Source organism: Rana temporaria, assembly GCF_905171775.1.
Source record: "Rana temporaria chromosome 9 unlocalized genomic scaffold, aRanTem1.1 chr9f, whole genome shotgun sequence".
Taxonomy (NCBI): Eukaryota; Metazoa; Chordata; class Amphibia; order Anura; family Ranidae; genus Rana; species Rana temporaria.
In genome coordinates this window covers 266670-286186 of record NW_024404482.1, presented here as the reverse complement: position 1 = coordinate 286186, position 19517 = coordinate 266670, and the positions used below count along the sequence as shown (strand labels likewise).

Sequence of the window (19517 nt, the reverse complement as noted above, 5' to 3'; positions counted from 1 at the left end):
TCCAGGCCGACTTTCCTGCATTGAGGGGCCAATGGGCGGGGCCACGTATTGTAAGATCTTGGAGGAGAACCTTCTTCCCTCAGACAGAACACTGAAGATGGGTGGGGGATGGGTCTTCCAGCATGACAATCACCCAAAACATATCACCAAGGCAACAAAGGAGGGGCTCAAGAAGAAAAAGCACATGAAGGTGATGGAGTGGCCTAGCCAGTCTGCAGACCTTAATCCCATAGAAAATGTATGGAGGAGGAGATGAAACTTCGAGTTGCCAAAAAACCTGCGCTGTAAACGAAAGCTGAGACTACATACAGGTACAGTGGAACCTCGGATTGCGAGTAACGTGGTATGCAATACCGCCTTTGGCCTGAGGTGGGGGGGCGCCGATTGTAAATGCTCAGAAAATCTCAGAAATACTCCGTTAACAAGACTTTCCGAGTTCAGCCGAGGTGTCCTCTAGCCTTTCGGAGTGATTCCGAGGCTCTCTGGCACCCCCCACCTCTGGCCACATGCGGTATTGCATGCGATTGAAGTCAATGCAGAACTTATTTTCGTTTCCATTGACTTCAATGGGGAAACTCGCTTTGATATGCGCGTGCTTTGGATTACGAGCGTTCTCCTGGAACGGATTATACTCGTAATCCGAGGCTCCACTGTAATACAAATCACCTGTTAGCACAGAAAAGAGGTTTACTTAAAATCCCGCACCAGACCTGAAATGCCCAGTATAAATTGGCCGCATTCTTGCGGTTACATTTAACCCGAGTCATCGGTTGCTAAGGACACGGCAGCCCCGCTCCCTAACAACCGGGCACAGCTCCGGTTTCTTAAAAATCCCCATTGTAATCACACCTGACAAACCAAAGTCGCGCCGTAAATTCGCACCTAAAAATCGCACTCAATAACACATGGAATTCGCACCACAGCAGTGTGAACCGGGGCTCAGGGTATCGGCGCATTTGCACGAGTCCAGGTTATCGTGCGTATGCTTGGTATCGGCACAACCCTAAATACAATGATAGACCAGATAGATGGACCTCTTGGTTCTGTGCCATGACTTTTCTAGATTTCATGGTGGGCCACTTGGTGGTGCTCGGCCGTCACTCTTCTAGATTTCTTAGGGAACCAGCTGGACCTCTTTGAAGGTCCTCTGCCGTCACTCTTCTTCTAGATTTCATGGTGGCCTGGATAGACCTTCTGATCGTCCTCTCTTTTCACTCTTCTACATTTCATGGAGAACTGGAAATAATTCTTGGTGGTGCTCTGCCGTCACTCTTCTAGATTTCATGGTGGCCTGGATAGACCCTTTGATTGTCCTCTCTCTTCACTCTTCTAGATTTCATTGTGGCCTGGATGGGATTTTTGGTGGTTCTCGGCCATCACTCTTCTATATTTCATGGTGGCCTGGATGAGATTTTTGGTGGTCCTCAGCTGTCATTCTTCTATATTTCATGATGGTGCTCTGCCGTCACTCTTCTATATTTCATGGTGGCCTGGATGAGATTTTTGGTGGTCCTCGGCCATCACTCTTCTATGGTGGCCTGGATGAGATTTTTGGTGGTCCTCAGCTGTCATTCTTCTATATTTCATGATGGTGCTCTGCCGTCACTCTTCTATATTTCATGGTGGCCTGGATGAGATTTTTGAAGGTCCTCTGCCGTCACTCTTCTTCTAGATTTCATGGTGAACTGGAAATAATTCTTGGTGGTCCTCTGCCGTCACTCTTCTAGATTTCATGGTGGCCTGGATAGACCTTTTGATTGTCCTCTCTCTTCACTCTTTTATATTGCATGGTGGGCTGGGTTTGATTTTTGGTGGTCCTCGGCTGTCACTCTTCTATATTTCATGGTGGCCTGGGTGGGATTTTTGGTGGTCCTCAGCTGTCACTCTTCTATATTTCATGGTGGCCTGGGTGGGATTTTTGGTGGTCCTCGGCTGTCACTCTTCTATATTTCATGGTGGCCTGGGTGGGATTTTTGGTGGTCCTCCGCTGTCACTCTTCTATATTTCATGGTGGCCTAGATGGGATTTTTGGTGGTCCTCGGCTGTCACTCTTCTATATTTCATGGTGGCCTGGGTGGGATTTTTGGTGGTCCTCGGCCGTCACTCTTCTGTATCTCATGTACTCTTCTATCTTCTAATATGACCAATCCTTTATAATTCCAGAATCCGAGACTGTGCTGCTGATGAAGATAGAGAATCTGGTCTCCTGATGTGACTTGATGCTGCTTGGAGACGTCTGCGCCATAACCGTCCCTTCTTCACTTTCCGGAAGGGGAAGCACTGAATATGGAGCAGACCCGTCTAAGAGACTTATCAGAACTTTTAAATCTCGCAAATCTGTGCCAAGGGAATGGAAGAGACCGAGGCCTACAAAAGATTCTGAGACCAGCTGTGCCTTTGGGATGTTCAGGGTGCCGTCTATTTATACATTTGGAAGATGTACTTTGGCCACTTTTCTGGTCAGTAGAACTCTTAAAGCCCATTTTCAGCCAAAAAAAAACAAATCTATCTAAATTTTTTAGTAGCGGAAGAAAAGGTCAGAACCTCTGTTGGGTTTTAGATGTTAAGGTTCACGTACACTACAACTTCTGAACTTGAGTTTAGGAGCTTTTGGCATTTTTGTTTTGCCAAAGTTCCCAAACTCAACTCAACTCCATAAAAGCCTCCGTGTCCAACGGTCCATGTATAGACAGGCTTTCACAAGAGTTCAGAAGCTGCTGTGGTTATGGGAGGTTCAACTTTCCTCTCCTGAACCCGGAAGACTCCGGTTCAGGAGAGGAACGTTTTGACTGCCGGGTGTAAAACGCAGTGAAATTGCGGTGTTATGTTGCGTTTTCCTGTGGTCAACTTAGTCTCTGTGTACATGAGCCTCAACCTGTGTCCCGGCTGAGATTTCTTCTCCCTTCCTGTTCTGTCTGACGCTCACCAGATAGCCTGGAAGTGAGGAAAGATCTCCAAGATGGCAATAAGAACCAGACAGGAAGTGAGGAAAGATCTCCAAGATGGCAATAAGAACCAGACAGGAAGTGAGGAAAGATCTCTACGATGGCAATAAGGACCAGACAGGAAGTGAGGAAAGATCTCCAAGATGGCAATAAGGACCAGACAGGAAGTGAGGAAAGATCTCCACGATGGCAATAAGAACCAGACGAGGCTTCTAACCCTTCCACACACTATGCACACCTGAATGTTCTTCTGGCTGGATTTGGGCTTTAAGGTGAAATATTATTTTTCTTATTTTGGAAGAGGTGACATTTTATTATAGAATATCTTTTAGAGAGGTTTATATATTTTTGGATATTCTTTTTTGCACTATTTAAAAAATGTTGGTTTACAAACGGAGATCCTTGTGTTACGCGTTTCTTATCGCTGTCTTCCGTCTGCTTAGGCTTATGGCATCCATGCGGTTCTTACTCCCTACGCTTTTTTTGTATTAAATTTGTAAATAAGAGCTTTAACCCCTTCCTATCCCTTCTTAGTGGCCATTTAAGTGGGAGCTGGGGGCGGACTTCCCAATCACATAAATCACTGCGATTGGCTGTCCCAGTGGTCATATGATTGGAAGCCCATCAATTTCGGATCCCACAGACCAGCAGCTACTGTCTATGACAGCTCGGCCACCGTGCCAGGAACAAGATGAGGGCTCTCTGCTCCGAACCCTCAGCCGCCAAGGATGCGTATCTGCTGCATACGGGCATTAAGGCTCCGCCCCTTCCCCTACCACTGCCCATATATATGCATTACATGGCTGGCAAGAGATTAAATGTTGACTCCTATAGGATACCACCCATGACCATCAAAGCAAAGCGTCCTTCACAGACTTTTAAAGATCCAAATCTTTTAGATTCGCAAAGTCCATCCGGAGCACTTTACGGAGGGAAAGAGGGTGGTGTACCCACTTCTTTCTGGAGGGGAAGAGGGTGGTGTACCCACTTCTTTCTGGAGGGAAAGAGGGTGGTGGTGGTGTACCCACTTCTTTGTGGAGGGGAAGAGGGTGGTGTACCAACTTCTTTGTGGAGGGGAAGAGGGTGGTGGTGTACCTACCTCTTTGCGGAGGGGTGGAGGTGGTGTACCCACTTCTTTCTGGAGGGGAAGAGGGTGGTGGTGGTGTACCCACTTCTTTCTGGAGGGGAAGAGGGTGGTGGTGGTGTACCCACTTCTTTGTGGAGGGGAAGAGGGTGGTGGTGGTGTACCCACTTCTTTGTGGAGGGGAAGAGGGTGGTGGTGTACCCACTTCTTTGCCGAACGAGTAATAATCCAATAGAAGAAAATTTTTCTATAAAAAAAATACGCTTTTATTCCTCGGTTGCCCTGAAGAACTGGAGGGGGGGGGGGGCCCAACCCTGAAATAAGTTGGCCGTATTATACGGTTAATCAGCGCTCTTTAAAACAAAGTTGCCCGACTCTGTGGAAGGTCTCGCCCACTCTATGCCGGGGCCGGCGGGCCTTGGTGGTGGCACTTTTTGTAGATGGACAGGATGCACCACCCAGGACGGACATCCAACTCCATTTATGCCAACAACCCCCCCCACTGGTCCCTCCAGGAGTAGAGCAGCCCAGGTCCAGTACATGGGGACCTGGGCTGCTTTACCAAACCCTTCAGCTTTGGTAAAGTAGAAGCCGCGCTGAACTCTCAACCCAAATCTGAAGGTGAATAACGGAGGAGTCATTAATTTCGAGCCTCCACCATTACAAATCCATTCGGGTCCTGGTCTGAGGAGTCCGTCCTTGCTTCATGAAGATGCAGAAAAGGAGAAGAAGAAGAAGTCACACACCAATGATGTCACTTGGCTCGGTCAATATTTAGTCAGCTATAAAAAGCGAAACAGTTAATTTTCACAAGGAGGAGACAGACCCTCTCTGTTATGTTTCGTCTTCAGGGACGTAGTCATGTGAACTGCGTTTTTTTTTCTTTTTATGGCTGAATAAACATTGACCGAGCCAAGTGACGTCTTTCAGTGTGTTTTCATGGAGTGAGGACGAGGAACCGATTGGTTCTGCAGTGGTGGAGGCGGCTTGGATCGACGGCTCCTGCAATACTGACCCCGAAGATTTGGTTTCAGTGCCACCCTACACTCCAAAAAGGACAGGTCCCCTTTAAAGCTCACACCCCGACCCATTTATACCCGCCAAACACAGCTCTCCCCCTTGTCTTGGTGTAGCTACTCCTGGTGCTTCCAGGGATTGGGGGGGCATGGTAATGGGGTAGTGCTCAGGTCTAGTAGCCAATTACTAGGCCTGAACACTGTCACATGACAATGATGTCATGAGGGGATGATGTCATCACTCCTCCTACTCTTCTGTCAGTGGGGGGAGCACCATGAAGGTGTATAGTAGATGTTGAGGTTTAAAGAGGCCCTGTCTCCTTGCCCTGAAAGGGTGAGGTGGTAAGGTCTCCTCTTTAACTTACTGTCTGTAAAATGTGCCGGGATGTGAGGCCTGAATAAATAAAACTTTAATTAAAAAACAAAATTTGTTGTGTGTGATATTATTTTATCTATGATGGGGGAGGGGATAAAGATTGAGATATACAGTGGAACCTCGGATTGCGAGTAACACAGTTAATGAGCGTTTCACAATACGAGCGCTGTGTTTGAAAAAATCCTAACTCCGTCTGCGAGTGTTGTCTCCCAAAACGAGCCGGATTCAGGCCAAAGCGGTGCGCAGTACCGCGCTGATTACCAGCATTCTCCTGGAACAGATTATACTCGTAACCTGAGGTTCCACTCTACGTATTTATTGTAAATAAAATTGGTGAAATTTCCTCTTTCCCCCTTCATATCACAGCCCCCCATCACATCAGTGTCCTCGTTTCCCCCTTCACATCCCAGATGTTCCATTACATCAGTGCCCCCCCTTCACATCACAGCCCCCCCATTACAACAGTGTCCTCGTCCCCCCTTCACATCACAGCCCCCCATTACATCACAGCCCCCCATTACAACAGTGTCCTAATTCCCCCTTCACATCCCAGATGTTCCATTACATCAGTGTCCTCGTTTCAACCCCCTTTTCACATAACAGTCCCCCCCCCCATTACATCAGTGTCCCCCCCTTCACATCACACCCCCCCCCCCCCCCCATTACAACAGTGTCCTCGTCTCCCCCTTCACATCACAGCCCCCCATTACATCAGTGTCCCCCCTTCACATCAGTCATCCCCCCATTACATCAGTGTCCTCGTTTCCCCCCCTCTTTACATTGAAGTTCCCCCATTACATCAGTGTCCTCGTTCACCCCCCTTCCATCACAGCCCCCCCATTACATCAGTGTCCTCGTTCACCCCCCTTCCATCACAGCCCCCCCATTACATCAGTGTCCTCGTCCCCCCTCCTTCCATCACAGCCCCCCCATTACATCAGTGTCCTCGTTCCCCCCTTCACATCAGTGTCCTCGTTCCCCCCTTCACATCACAGTCCCCCATTACATCAGTGTCCTCGTTCCCCCATTACATCAGTGTCCTCGTTCCCCCATTACATCAGTGTCCTCGTTCCCCCCCATCACTTCAGAGGTCCCCCCCATCACATCAGGAGGTCCCCCCCCATCACATCAGGAGGTTCCCCCCCATCACATCAGGAGGCCCCCCCCCCCCCCATCACATCAGGAGGTTCCCCCCCATCACATCAGGAGTTCTCCCCCCCATCACATTAGGAGGTCTCCCCCCCCATCACATCAGGAGGTCTCCCCCCCCCATCACATCAGGAGGTCCCCCCCCCCCCATCACATCAGGAGGTCCCCCCATCACATCAGGAGGTCTCCCCCCCCCCATCACATCAGGAGGTTCCCCCCCATCACATCAGGAGGCCCCCCCCCCCCCATCACATCAGGAGGTTCCCCCCCATCACATCAGGAGGTTCCCCCCCCATCACATCAGGAGGTTCCCCCCCATCACATCAGGAGTTCTCCCCCCCATCACATTAGGAGGTCTCCCCCCCATCACATCAGGAGGTCTCCCCCCCCATCACATCAGGAGGTCTCCCCCCCCCCCATCACATCAGGAGGTCTCCCCCCCCCCATCACATCAGGAGGTTCCCACATCACATCAGAGGTCCCCCCCCAACACATCAGAGGTCCCCCCCCAACACATCAGAGGTCCCCCCCAACACATCAGAGGTCCCCCCCCAACACATCAGAGGTCCCCCCAAAACTTCAAAGGTCCCACCCATCACATCAGGAGGTCCCCCCATCACATCAGGAAGTCCCCCCATCACATCAGAGGTCCCCCCCCATCACATCAGAGGTCCCCCCCCCCAACACATCAGAGGTCCCCCCCCATCACATCAGAGGTCCCCCCCCCATCACATCAGAGGTCTCCCCCCATCACATCAGGAAGTCTCTCCCCCATCACCACCATGAAAATTAAAGTTGCAAATAAGGGAGAAGTTGCTGCAGGCTGGATGTGGCCCTCAACAGGGTCGGTGCTACCACTAGGCAAACCGGCCACTGGCGTTCCTACTCTCTCCTCTCTGCAGCAAGCAACCAAGTCCCAGCATCAGCAGGCAGCCGCGGCCGCTGTGCCCCGACTCCCGAATGAAGGGAAGCAAGAAAACATTCATTGAGGGGCGCTGGTGAGGCTGCATTTGATGGGCACTTTATTAAAAAGGCGGGGTATATACGTGGGCAAGGGAGTGGAGTCAGGGGTGGAGCCAATGGGGATGGCAAAACTAGTTTCCGCCTAGGGTGTCAGAAATCCTTGCGCCAGCCCTGGCCCTCCCTGTTAGGAATACGCGTTTCACATTGGCACAGCATTACCCCATTTTGGCCACTAGATGTCACCAGTGCACATAAAATGATCCCAGATATAGAAAGTGACATTCGTGGGAACCAAGAAGCCATTTTCTTGGAGGCCGAAGGAGGAAAATTCTTCACCGCCATAATATGGTGATAATGAGGGGGGGGTATTCCATGGACACCCCACCGGCGGTGAAAGAAATGCCCCCCGTTTAAATCCCGGCACATTATATACAAGTCTGAAGGATTTTAGATTGAGATATACAGTGGAACCTCGGATTGCGAGTAACACAGTTAACGAGCGTTTCACAATACGAGCGCTGTGTTTGAAAAAAATCCTAACTCCGTTTGCGAGTGTTATCTCCCAAAACGAGCCGGATTCAGGCCAAAGCGGTGCGCAGTACCGCGCTGATTACAAGCATTCTCCTGGAACAGATTATACTCGTAACCTGAGGTTCCACTCTACGTATTTATTGTAAATAACATTGGTGAAATTTCCTCTTTCCCCCTTCATATCACAGCCCCCCATCACATCAGTGTCCCCCCCTTCACATCACAGCCCCCCATTACATCAGTGTCCCCCCCTTCATATCACAGCCCCCCCCATTACAGTGTCTTCGTTTCCCCCCCTCTTCACATCACAGCCCCCCTTATTACAACAGTGTCCTCCCCTTCACATCAGTCATCCCCCCCCATTACATCAGTGTCCCCCCCTTCACATCACAGCCCCCCATTACATCAGTGCCCCCCCCCCTTCACAGCCCCCCTATTACATTAGTGTCCTAGTTCCCCCTTCACATCCCAGATGTTCCATTACATCAGTGTCCTCGTTTCAACCCCCTTTTCACATAACAGCCCCCCCCCCATTACAACAGTGTCCTCGTCTCCCACTTCACATCACAGCCCCCCATTACATCAGTGTCCTCGTTTCAACCCCCTTTTCACATAACAGTCCCCCCCCCCATTACAACAGTGTCCTCGTCTCCCACTTCACATCACAGCCCCCCATTACATCAGTGCCCCCCCCTTCACATCACAGCCCCCCATTACATCAGTGTCCCCCCCTTCACATCAGTCATCCCCCCCATTACATCAGTGTCCTCGTTGCCCCCCATTACATCAGGAGGTCCCCCCCCCCCATCAGGAGGTCCCCCCCATCACATCAGAGGTTTCCCTTCCCCCCATCACATCAGAGGTCTCCCCCCCCCCCCATCACATTAAGAGGTCCCCCCCCCCAACACATCAGAGGTCCCCCCATAACATCAGAGGTCTCCCCCCCATAACATCAGAGGTCCCCCATCACATCAGAGGTCTCCCCCCCCCCATCACATCAGAGGTCCCCCCCACAACACATCAGAGGTCCCCCCCACAACACATCAGAGGTCCCCCCCACAACACATCAGAGGTCCCCCCCCAACACATCAGAGGTCCCCCCCATCACATCAGAGGTCCCCCCTATCACATCAAAGGTCTCCCCCATCACATCGGAGGTCTCCCCCCCCATCACATCAGAGGTCCCCCCCCCCCCCAACACATCAGAGGCCCCCCCCCCCATCACATCAGAGGTCCCCCCCCCCAACACATCAGAGGTTCCCCCAACACAGAGGTCCCCCCCCCAACACATCAGAGGCCCCCCCCAACACATCAGAGCCCCCCCCCCAACACATCAGAGGTCCCCCCCCAACACATCAGAGGCCCCCCCCCCAACACATCAGAGCCCCCCCCCCAACACATCAGAGGTCCCCCCCCCCAACACATCAGAGGCCCCCCCCCCCAACACATCAGAGGCCCCCCCCCCCCGAACACATCAGAGGCCCCCCCCCAACACATCAGAGGTCTCCCCAACACATCACATCAGAGGTCCCCCATCACATCAGAGGTCTCCCCATCACATCAGAGGTCCCCCATCACATCAGAGGTCTCCCCATCACATCAGAGGTCCCCCAACACATCAGAGGTCCCCCCAACACATCAGAGGTCCCCCCATCACATCAGAGGTCCCCCCATCACATCAGAGGTCCCCCCATCACATCAGAGGTCCCCCATCACATCAGAGGTCCCCCCATCACATCAGAGGTCCCCCCATCACATCAGAGGTCCCCCCATCACATCAGAGGTTCCCCATCACATCAGAGGTCCCCCATCACATCAGAGGCCCTCCCATCACATCAGAGGTCCCCCCATCACATCAGAGGTCCCCCCCATCACATCAGGAGGTCCCCCCCATCACATCAGAGGTCCCCCCATCACATCAGGAGGTCTCCCCATCACATCAGAGGTCCCCCATCACATCAGAGGCCCCCCCCATCACATCAGAGGTCCCCCCATCACATCAGAGGTCCCCCCATCACATCAGAGGTCCTCCCATCACATCAGAGGTCCCCCCATCACATCAGAGGTCCCCCCATCACATCAGAGGTCCCCCATCACATCAGAGGTCCCCCCATCACATCAGAGGTCCTCCCATCACATCAGAGGTTCCCCATCACATCAGAGGTCCCCCCATCACATCAGAGGTCCCCCCATCACATCAGAGGTCCCCCATCACATCAGAGGTCCCCCATCACATCAGAGGTCCCCCCATCACATCAGAGGTCCCCCCATCACATCAGAGCCACTCCCCCATCACATCAGGAGGTCCCCCCCATCACATCAGAGGTCCCCCCATCACATCAGGAGGTCTCCCCATCACATCAGAGGTCCCCCATCACATCAGAGCCCCCCCCCATCACATCAGAGGTCCCCCCATCACATCAGAGGTCCCCCCATCACATCAGAGGTCCTCCCATCACATCAGAGGTCCCCCCATCACATCAGAGGTCCCCCCATCACATCAGAGGTCCCCCATCACATCAGAGGTCCCCCCATCACATCAGAGGTCCTCCCATCACATCAGAGGTTCCCCATCACATCAGAGGTCCCCCCATCACATCAGAGGTCCCCCCATCACATCAGAGGTCCCCCATCACATCAGAGGTCCCCCATCACATCAGAGGTCCCCCATCACATCAGAGGTCCCCCCATCACATCAGAGGTCCCCCCATCACATCAGAGCCACTCCCCCATCACATCAGAGGTCTCCCCCCCCATCACATCAGAGGTCTCCCCCCATCACATCAGAGGTCTCCCCCCATCACATCAGAGGTCTCCCCCCATCACATCAGAGGTGTCCCCCCATCACATCAGGAGGTCTCCCCATCACATCAGGAGGTCCCCCCCCATCACATCAGAGGTCCCCCCATCACATCAGAGGTCCCCCCATCACCACCATGAAAATTAAAGTTGCAAATAAGGGAGAAGTTGCTGCAGGCTGGATGTGGCCCTCAACAGGGTCGGTGCTACCACTAGGCAAACCCGGCCACTGGCGTTCCTACTCTCTCCTCTCTGCAGCAAGCAACCAAGTCCCAGCATCAGCAGGCAGCCGCCGCGGCCGCTGTGCCCCGACTCCCGAATGAAGGGAAGCAAGAAAACATTCATTGAGGGGCGCTGGTGGGCACTTTATTAAAAAGGCGGGGTATATACGTGGGCAAGGGAGTGGAGTCAGGGGTGGAGCCAATGGGGATGGCAAAACTAGTTTCCGCCTAGGGTGTCAGAAATCCTTGCACCAGCCCTGGCCCTCCCTGTTAGGAATACGCGTTTCACATTGTCGTAGCATTACCCCATTTTGGCCACTAGATGCCACCAGTGCACATAAAATTATCCCAGATATAGAAAGTGACATTCGTGGGAACTAAGACGCCATTTTCTTGGAGGCCGAAGGAGGAAAATTCTTCACCGCGATAATATGGTGATAATGAGGGGGGGGGGGGGGTATTCCATGGACACCCCACCGGCGGTGAAAGAAATGCCCCCCGTTTAAATCCCGGCACATTATATACAAGTCTGAAGGATTTTAGATTGAGATATACAGTGGAACCTCGGATTGCGAGTAACACAGTTAACGAGCGTTTCACAATACGAGCGCTGTGTTTGAAAAAAATCCTAACTCCGTTTGCGAGTGTTGTCTCCCAAAACGAGCCGGATTCAGGCCAAAGCGGTGCGCATTACTGCGCTGATTACAATCATTCTCCTGGAGCAGATTATACTCGTAACCTGAGGTTCCACTCTACGTATTTATTGTAAATAACATTGGTGAAATTTCCTCTTTCCCCCTTCATATCACAGTCCCCCCTATTACAACAGTGTCCCCCCCCTTCACATCACAGCCCCCCATTACATCAGTGTCCCCCCCTTCACATCACAGCCCCCCCCTTCATATCACAGTCCCCCCTATTACAAGTGTCCTAGTTCCCCCTTCACATCCCAGATGTTCCATTACATCAGTGTCCTAGTTCCCCCTTCATATCACAGCCCCCCATTACAACAGTGTCCCCCCCTTCATATCACAGCCCCCCTATTACAACAGTGTCCCCCCTTCACATCACAGCCCCCCATTACATCAGTGCCCCCCCCTTCACATCACAGCCCCCCATTACAACAGTGTCCTAGTTCCCCCTTCACATCACAGCCCCCCATTACATCAGTGCCCCCCCCTTCACATCACAGCCCCCCCATTACATCAGTGTCCCCCCCTTCACATCACAGCCCCCCCATTACATCAGTGTCCCCCCCTTCACATCACAGCCCCCCCCATTACAACAGTGTCCTAGTTCCCCCTTCACATCCCAGATGTTCCATTACATCAGTGCCCCCCCCCTTCACATCACAGCCCCCCCTATTACAACAGTGTCCTAGTTCCCCCTTCACATCCCAGATGTTCCATTACATCAGTGCCCCCCCCCCCCCCTTCACATCACAGCCCCCCCTATTACAACAGTGTCCTCGTTCCCCCTTCACATCCCAGATGTTCCATTACATCAGTGCCCCCCCTTCACATCACAGCCCCCCCCCCCCCATTACAACAGTGTCCTCGTCTCCCCCTTCACATCACAGCCCCCCATTACATCAGTGTCCCCCCCTTCACATCAGTCATCCCCCCCCATTACATCAGTGTCCTCGTTTCAACCCCCTTTTCACATAACACCCCCCCCCCCCATTACAACAGTGTCCTCGTCTCCCCCTTCACATCACAGCCCCCCATTACATCAGTGCCCCCCCCCCCTTCACATCACAACCCCCCATTACATCAGTATCCCCCCCCCCCATTACATCAGTATCTTCGTTTCCCCCCCTCTTTACATTGAAGTTCCCCCATTACATCACAGCCCCCCCATTATATCAGTGTCCTCGTTCCCCCCTTCACATCACAGCCCCCCATTACATCAGTGTCCTCGTTCCCCCCTTCACATCACAGCCCCCCTTTACATCAGTGTCCTCGTTCCCCCCTTCACATCACAGCCCCCTTTTACATCAGTGTCCTCGTTCCCCCCTTCACATCAGTGTCCTCGTTCCCCCCTTCACATCACAGCCCCCTTTTACATCAGTGTCCTCGTTCCCCCCTTCACATCACAGCCCCCCATTACATCAGTGCCCCCCCTTCACATCAGTGTCCTCGTTCCCCCCTTCACATCACAGCCCCCCATTACATCAGTGCCCCCCCTTCACATCAGTGTCCTCGTTCCCCCCTTCACATCACAGCCCCCCATTACATCAGTGTCCTCGTTCCCCCCTTCACATCACAGCCCCCCATTACATCAGTGCCCCCCCTTCACATCACAGCCCCCCATTACATCAGTGTCTTCGTTTCCCCCTTCACATCACAGCCCTCCATTACATCAGTGCCCCCCCTTCACATCACAGCCCCCCATTACATCAGTGCCCCCCCTTCACATCACAGCCCCCCATTACATCAGTGCCCCCCCTTCACATCACAGCCCTCCATTACATCAGTGTCCTCGTTCCCCCCCCCCTTCCATCACAGCCCCCCCATTAGATCAGTGTCCTCGTTCCCCCCATCACATCAGAGGTCCCCCCATCACATAAGAGGTCCCCCCCACATCACATCAGGAGGTCCCCCCCCATCACACCAGGAAGTCTCCCCCCCCCCATCACATTAGGAGGTCCCCCCCATCACATCAGGAGGTCTCCCCCCCCATCACATTAGTAGGTCCCCCCCATCACATCAGGAGGTCCCCCCCCATCACATCAGAGGTCTCCCTTCCCCCCATCACATTAGTAGGTCCCCCATCACATCAGGAGGTCCCCCCCATCACATCAGAGGGCCCCCCCCCCCCAACACATCAGAGGTCCCCCCCCCCCAACACATCAGAGGTCCCCCCCCAACACATCAGAGGTCCCCCCCCCCAACACATCAGAGGTCCCCCCCAACACATCAGAGGTCCCCCCCAACACATCAGAGGCCCCCCCCCCCCCAACACATCAGAGGCCCCCCCCCAACACATCAGAGGTCCCCCCAACCCAACACATCAGAGGTCCCCCCAACACATCAGAGGTCCCCCCCAAAACTTTAAAGGTCCCACCCATCACATCAGAGGTCTCCCCATCACATCAGGAGGTCCCCCCATAACATCAGAGGTCCCCCCCATCACATCAGGAGGTCTCCCCATCACATTAGAAGGTCCTCCCCATCACATCAGGAGGTCTCCCCATCACATTAGAAGGTCCTCCCCATCACATCAGGAGGTCCCCCCCAACACATCAGAGGTCCCCCCCCATCACATCAGGAGGTCCCCCCCATCACATCAGGAGGTCCCCCCCCATCACATCAGGAGGTCTCCCCATCACATCAGAGGTCCCCCCCATCACATCAGAGATCCCCCATCACATCAGAGGTCCCCCCCATCACATCAGAGGTCCCCCCATCACATCAGGAGGTCCCCCCATCACATCAGAGGTCCCCCCATCACATCAGAGGTCCCCCCATCACATCAGAGGTCCCCCCATCACATCAGAGGTCCCCCCCATCACATCAGGAGGTCTCCCCATCACATCAGAGGTCCCCCCCCCATCACATCAGAATTCCCCCCCATCACATCAGGAGGTCTCCCCATCACATCAGGAGGTCTCCCCATCACATCAGAGGTCCCCCCCCCCAACACATGAGAGGTCCCCCCCCCAACACATCAGAGGTCCCCCCCCCAACACATCAGAGGTCCCCCCCCCCAACACATCAGAGGTCCCCCCCCCCCAACACATCAGAGGTCCCCCCCAACACATCAGAGGTCCCCCCCAACACATCAGAGGCCCCCCCCCAACACATCAGAGGCCCCCCCCCCAACACATCAGAGGTCCCCCCAACACATCAGAGGTCCCCCCCAAAACTTTAAAGGTCCCACCCATCACATCAGAGGTCTCCCCATCACATCAGGAGGTCTCCCCATCACATTAGAAGGTCCTCCCCATCACATCAGGAGGTCCCCCCCCAACACATCAGAGGTCCCCCCCATCACATCAGGAGGTCTCCCCATCACATCAGAGGTCCTCCATCACATCAGAGGTCCCCCCCATCACATCAGGAGGTCCCCCATCACATCAGAGGTCTCCCATCACATCAGAGGTCCCCCCCATCACATCAGAGGACTCCCCCCCCATCACATCAGAGGTCCCCCCATCACATCAGAGGACTCCCATCACATCAGAGATCCCCCATCACATCAGAGGTCCCCCCCATCACATCAGAGGTCCCCCCCATCACATCAGAGGTCCCCCCATCACATCAGGAGGTCCCCCCATCACATCAGAGGACTCCCATCACATCAGAGATCCCCCATCACATCAGAGGTCCCCCCCATCACATCAGAGGTCCCCCCCATCACATCAGGAGGTCCCCCCATCACATCAGAGGTCCCCCCATCACATCAGAGGTCCCCCATCACATCAGAGGTCCCCCCCATCACATCAGGAGGTCTCCCCATCACATCAGAGGTCTCCCCATCACATCAGAGGTCTCCCCATCACATCAGAGGTCCCCCCCATCACATCAGGAGGTCTCCCCATCACATCAGGAGGTCCCCCCCCATCACATTAGAAGGTCCTCCCCATCACATCAGGAGGTCTCCCCATCACATCAGGAGGTCTCCCCATCACATTAGAAGGTCCTCCCCATCACATCAGGAGGTCCCCCCCAACATCAGAGGTCCCCCCCATCACATCAGAGGTCCCCCCATCACATCAGAGGCCCCCTCATCACATCAGAGGTCCCCCCCATCACATCAGGAGGTCTCCCCATAACATCAGAGGTCCCCCCCATCACATCAGAGGTCCCCCCATCACATCAGAGGTCCCCCCCATCACATCAGGAGGTCTCCCCATAACATCAGAGGTCCCCCCCATCACATCAGAGGTCCCCCCATCACATCAGGAGGTCCCCCCCATCACATCAGAGATGTCCACCATGAAAATTAAAGTTGCAAATAAGGGAGAAGTTGCTGCAGGCTGGATGTGGCCCTCAACAGGGTCGGTGCTACCACTAGGCAAGGTGGGGTATACGTGGGCAAGGGAGTGGAGTCAGGGGTGGAGCCAATGGGGATGGCAAAACTAGTTTTCGCCTAGGGTGTCAGAAATCCTTGCACCAGCCCTGGCCCCCCCTGTTAGGAATACGCGTTTCACATTGGCACAGCATTACCCCATTTTGGCCACTAGATGCCACCAGTGCACATAAAATGATCCCAGATATAGAAAGTGACATTCGTGGGAACTAAGACGCCATTTTCTTGGAGGCCGAAGGAGGAAAATTCTTCACCACGATAATATGGTGATAATGAGAGGGGGGGGGGGGGGGATTCCATGGACACCCCACCGGCGGTGAAAGAAATGCCCCCCGTTTAAATCCCGGCACATTATATACAATTCTGAAGGATTTTAGGGGCCGATCCCAAATCCGGGAAAAAGCAAAAACCTTCATAAAGCAAAGCCTGAGCCAATGAGATCCTTCCAATCCAATCCTCCCCAGAACAGTCTACAGAGGGGGAGGGGGGGGGGGTCAGCTATCATGATGTATGGGCTTTAATGGAGGCCGTGACATCACAAGAGAATTGTAATTGTCAGAGGACGTCATACAAGAGACGGTCAGAGACTGCAGACATAGTACAGGAGACGGTCAGAGACTGCAGACATAGTACAGGAGATGATCAGAGACTGCAGACATAGTACAGGAGATGATCAGAGACTGCAGACATAGTACAGGAGACGGTCAGAGACTGCAGACATAGTACAGGAGATGATCAGAGACTGCAGACATAGTACAGGAGACGGTCAGAGACTGCAGACATAGTACAGGAGATGGTCAGAGACTGCAGACATAGTACAGGAGACGGTCAGAGACTGCAGACATAGTACAGGAGATGATCAGAGACTGCAGACATAGTACAGGAGATGATCAGAGACTGCAGACATAATACAGGAGATGATCAGAGACTGCAGACATAATACAGGAGATGATCAGAGACTGCAGACATAGTACAGGAGATGATCAGAGACGGCAGACATAATACAGGAGATGATCAGAGACTGCAGACATAATACAGGAGATGATCAGAGACTGCAGACATAATACAGGAGATGATCAGAGACTGTAGACATAATACAGGAGATGGTCAGAGACTGGAGACATAGTACAGGAGATGGTCAGAGACTGGAGACATAGTACAGGAAACGGTCAGAGACTGCAGACATAATACAGGAGATGATCAGAGACTGCAGACATAGTACAGGAGATGATCAGAGACTGCAGACATAATACAGGAGATGATCAGAGACTGCAGACATAATACAGGAGATGGTCAGAGACTGGAGACATAGTACAGGAAACGGTCAGAGACTGCAGACATAATACAGGAGATGATCAGAGACTGCAGACATAGTACAGGAGGTGATCAGAGACTGCAAAAAAAAACAGGAAGATCTCAGCTAATTCGATTTCTGGCAGGATCAACAAGGTGCTTTGTTGATTTATTGTACAGATAGAACACTTTCAGTGGTCGATATAACAGACCAAAGGGACGGTAATGAGAGGAGATCGGATTCACACCACAGAGAAGATGTATTGGTGGTGGAGCCGCCAGGGAGGGAAGAGGTAAAGGAAATGAGTGAAAGCAGAAGACGGGTCCCCGGGGGGATCGGATGACATGGGGGGGGGGGGTACATGAGAAGGACTGCGGTCACGGGTCTCTCATCTTATTAGTAATTGAGGAAAAACAGACGCCACGCGAGAAGAGCGCTTTGTACATAGCGTGAGATCACGGCACAGGTTGGAGGAGTGCGGCCGTGTTAGGAATAGCAAATCAGTGCAAACCTCAAAAAATTCTTCTTGCAAAAGATTTCCAATACTTACCTGACCCCCCCGCTTACCTGATCCACCGCTTACCTGACCCCCCCGCTTACCTGATCCACCGCTTACCTGAACCCCCCGCTTACCTGAACCCCCCCGCTTACCTGACCCCCCCGCTTACCTCACCCTACGCTTACCTCACCCCCCGCTTACCGCACCCACCGCTTATCTCACCCCCCGCTAACCTGACCCTCCGCTTACCTGACCCCCCCCCCGCTCACCTGATCAGGTAAGCGGTGGGTCAGGCAAGCGGGGGAACAGGCAAGCGGGGGAAGAGGCAAGCGGGGGAAGAGGCAAGCGGGGGATCAGGCAAGCGGGGGATCAGGCAAGCGGGGGGCCCGCTTACCTGACCCCCTGCTTACCTCACCCCCTGCTTACCTCAACCTCCGCTTGCCTGATCCCCCACTTACCTGATCCCCCACTTACCTGACCCCCCGCTTGCCTGACCCACCGCTTGCCTGACCCCCTGCTTACCTCACCCCCTGCTTACCTCAACCTCCGCTTGCCTGATCCCCCACTTACCTGACCCCCCGCTTACCTGACCCCCCGCTTGCCTGATCCCCCCCCCGCTTGCCTGATCCCCCCACTTGCCTGACCCACCGCTTATCTCACCCTCCGCTTGCCTGACCCAATGCTTACCTGACCCCCCGATTGCCTGACCCTCCGCTTACCTGACCATCCGCTTACCTGACCCCCCGCTTGCCTGACCCCGCGATTACCTGCTTACTTCATCCTCCGCTTGCCTGACACACCGCTTGCCTGACACACCGCTTACCTGACCCACCACCGCTTACCTGACCCTCCGCCTGCTCCTTGGATTATTGCCCTCCTGAAGATTTATGGTGGCCGAAGAATCTACATCATCATCCAACACACTACCTGGTCTCCTGCTGCATCAGGGTTCCTCCTGCCGGCTGGTTCATTGCTACTGTGTAATGCAGCAACATCAGAGCAAGGACAAGCAGATCCCCACCTCCCAGCTTCTCCAGTGGGTCACAGGGGTTACTACTGTAATTCAGAATCAGGCGACGATTGGCCGACGTCGCAGAGCTGTTCCAGGCCCTGGAAGGATTCCCAACAATATTGTCAGGATCCACCCAGTTGCCTAATTGACAGCCCTCTCAGGCTTTCAGCACATGGCTGGAGGCCAAAGCAAGCTGCGCTCACCCCCTCTCCATCCCAGGGGCAGAGCAGAGAGCGATAACTGACAATCACTGCTCTCTGCTCATCCCTCAGTACATATCCCACCCAAGAAAAAGAAGGAGCGAAAGAGAGGGAAGAGAAAGAGGGAGGAAAGAGAAAGAGGGAGGAAAGAGAAAGAGGGAGGAAAGAGAAAGAGGGAGGAAAGAGAAAGAGAGGAAAGAGAAAGAAAGAGAGGAAAGAGAAAGAAAGAGGAAAGAGAAAGAAAGAGAGGGAGGGAGGGAGGGAAGAGAAAGAAAGAGGAAAGAGAAAGAAAGAGGGAGGGAGGGAAGAGAAAGAAAGAGAGGAAAGAGAAAGAAAGAGAGGGAGGGAGGGAAGAGAAAGAAAGAGGAAAGAGAAAGAAAGAAAGAGAGGAAAG

General features: G+C 53.5%; 1 protein-coding gene across 2 annotated transcripts in view; it reads left to right on the top strand.

Annotated features, from left to right (window-relative positions):
• GDPD2 (glycerophosphodiester phosphodiesterase domain containing 2) overlaps positions 1–5472 on the top strand; it is a 58443-nt gene extending 52971 nt beyond the window's left edge. For both annotated transcript variants that reach the window (XM_040334458.1, XM_040334459.1), the window contains 2 exons: positions 2164–4034; positions 4065–5472. In XM_040334458.1, coding sequence (XP_040190392.1) covers positions 2164–2215 — 52 coding nt within the window. In that variant the 3' untranslated portion in view covers positions 2216–4034; positions 4065–5472. The remainder of the gene's footprint in view (positions 1–2163; positions 4035–4064) is intronic.
• The last annotated feature ends 14045 nt before the right edge of the window (positions 5473–19517 follow it).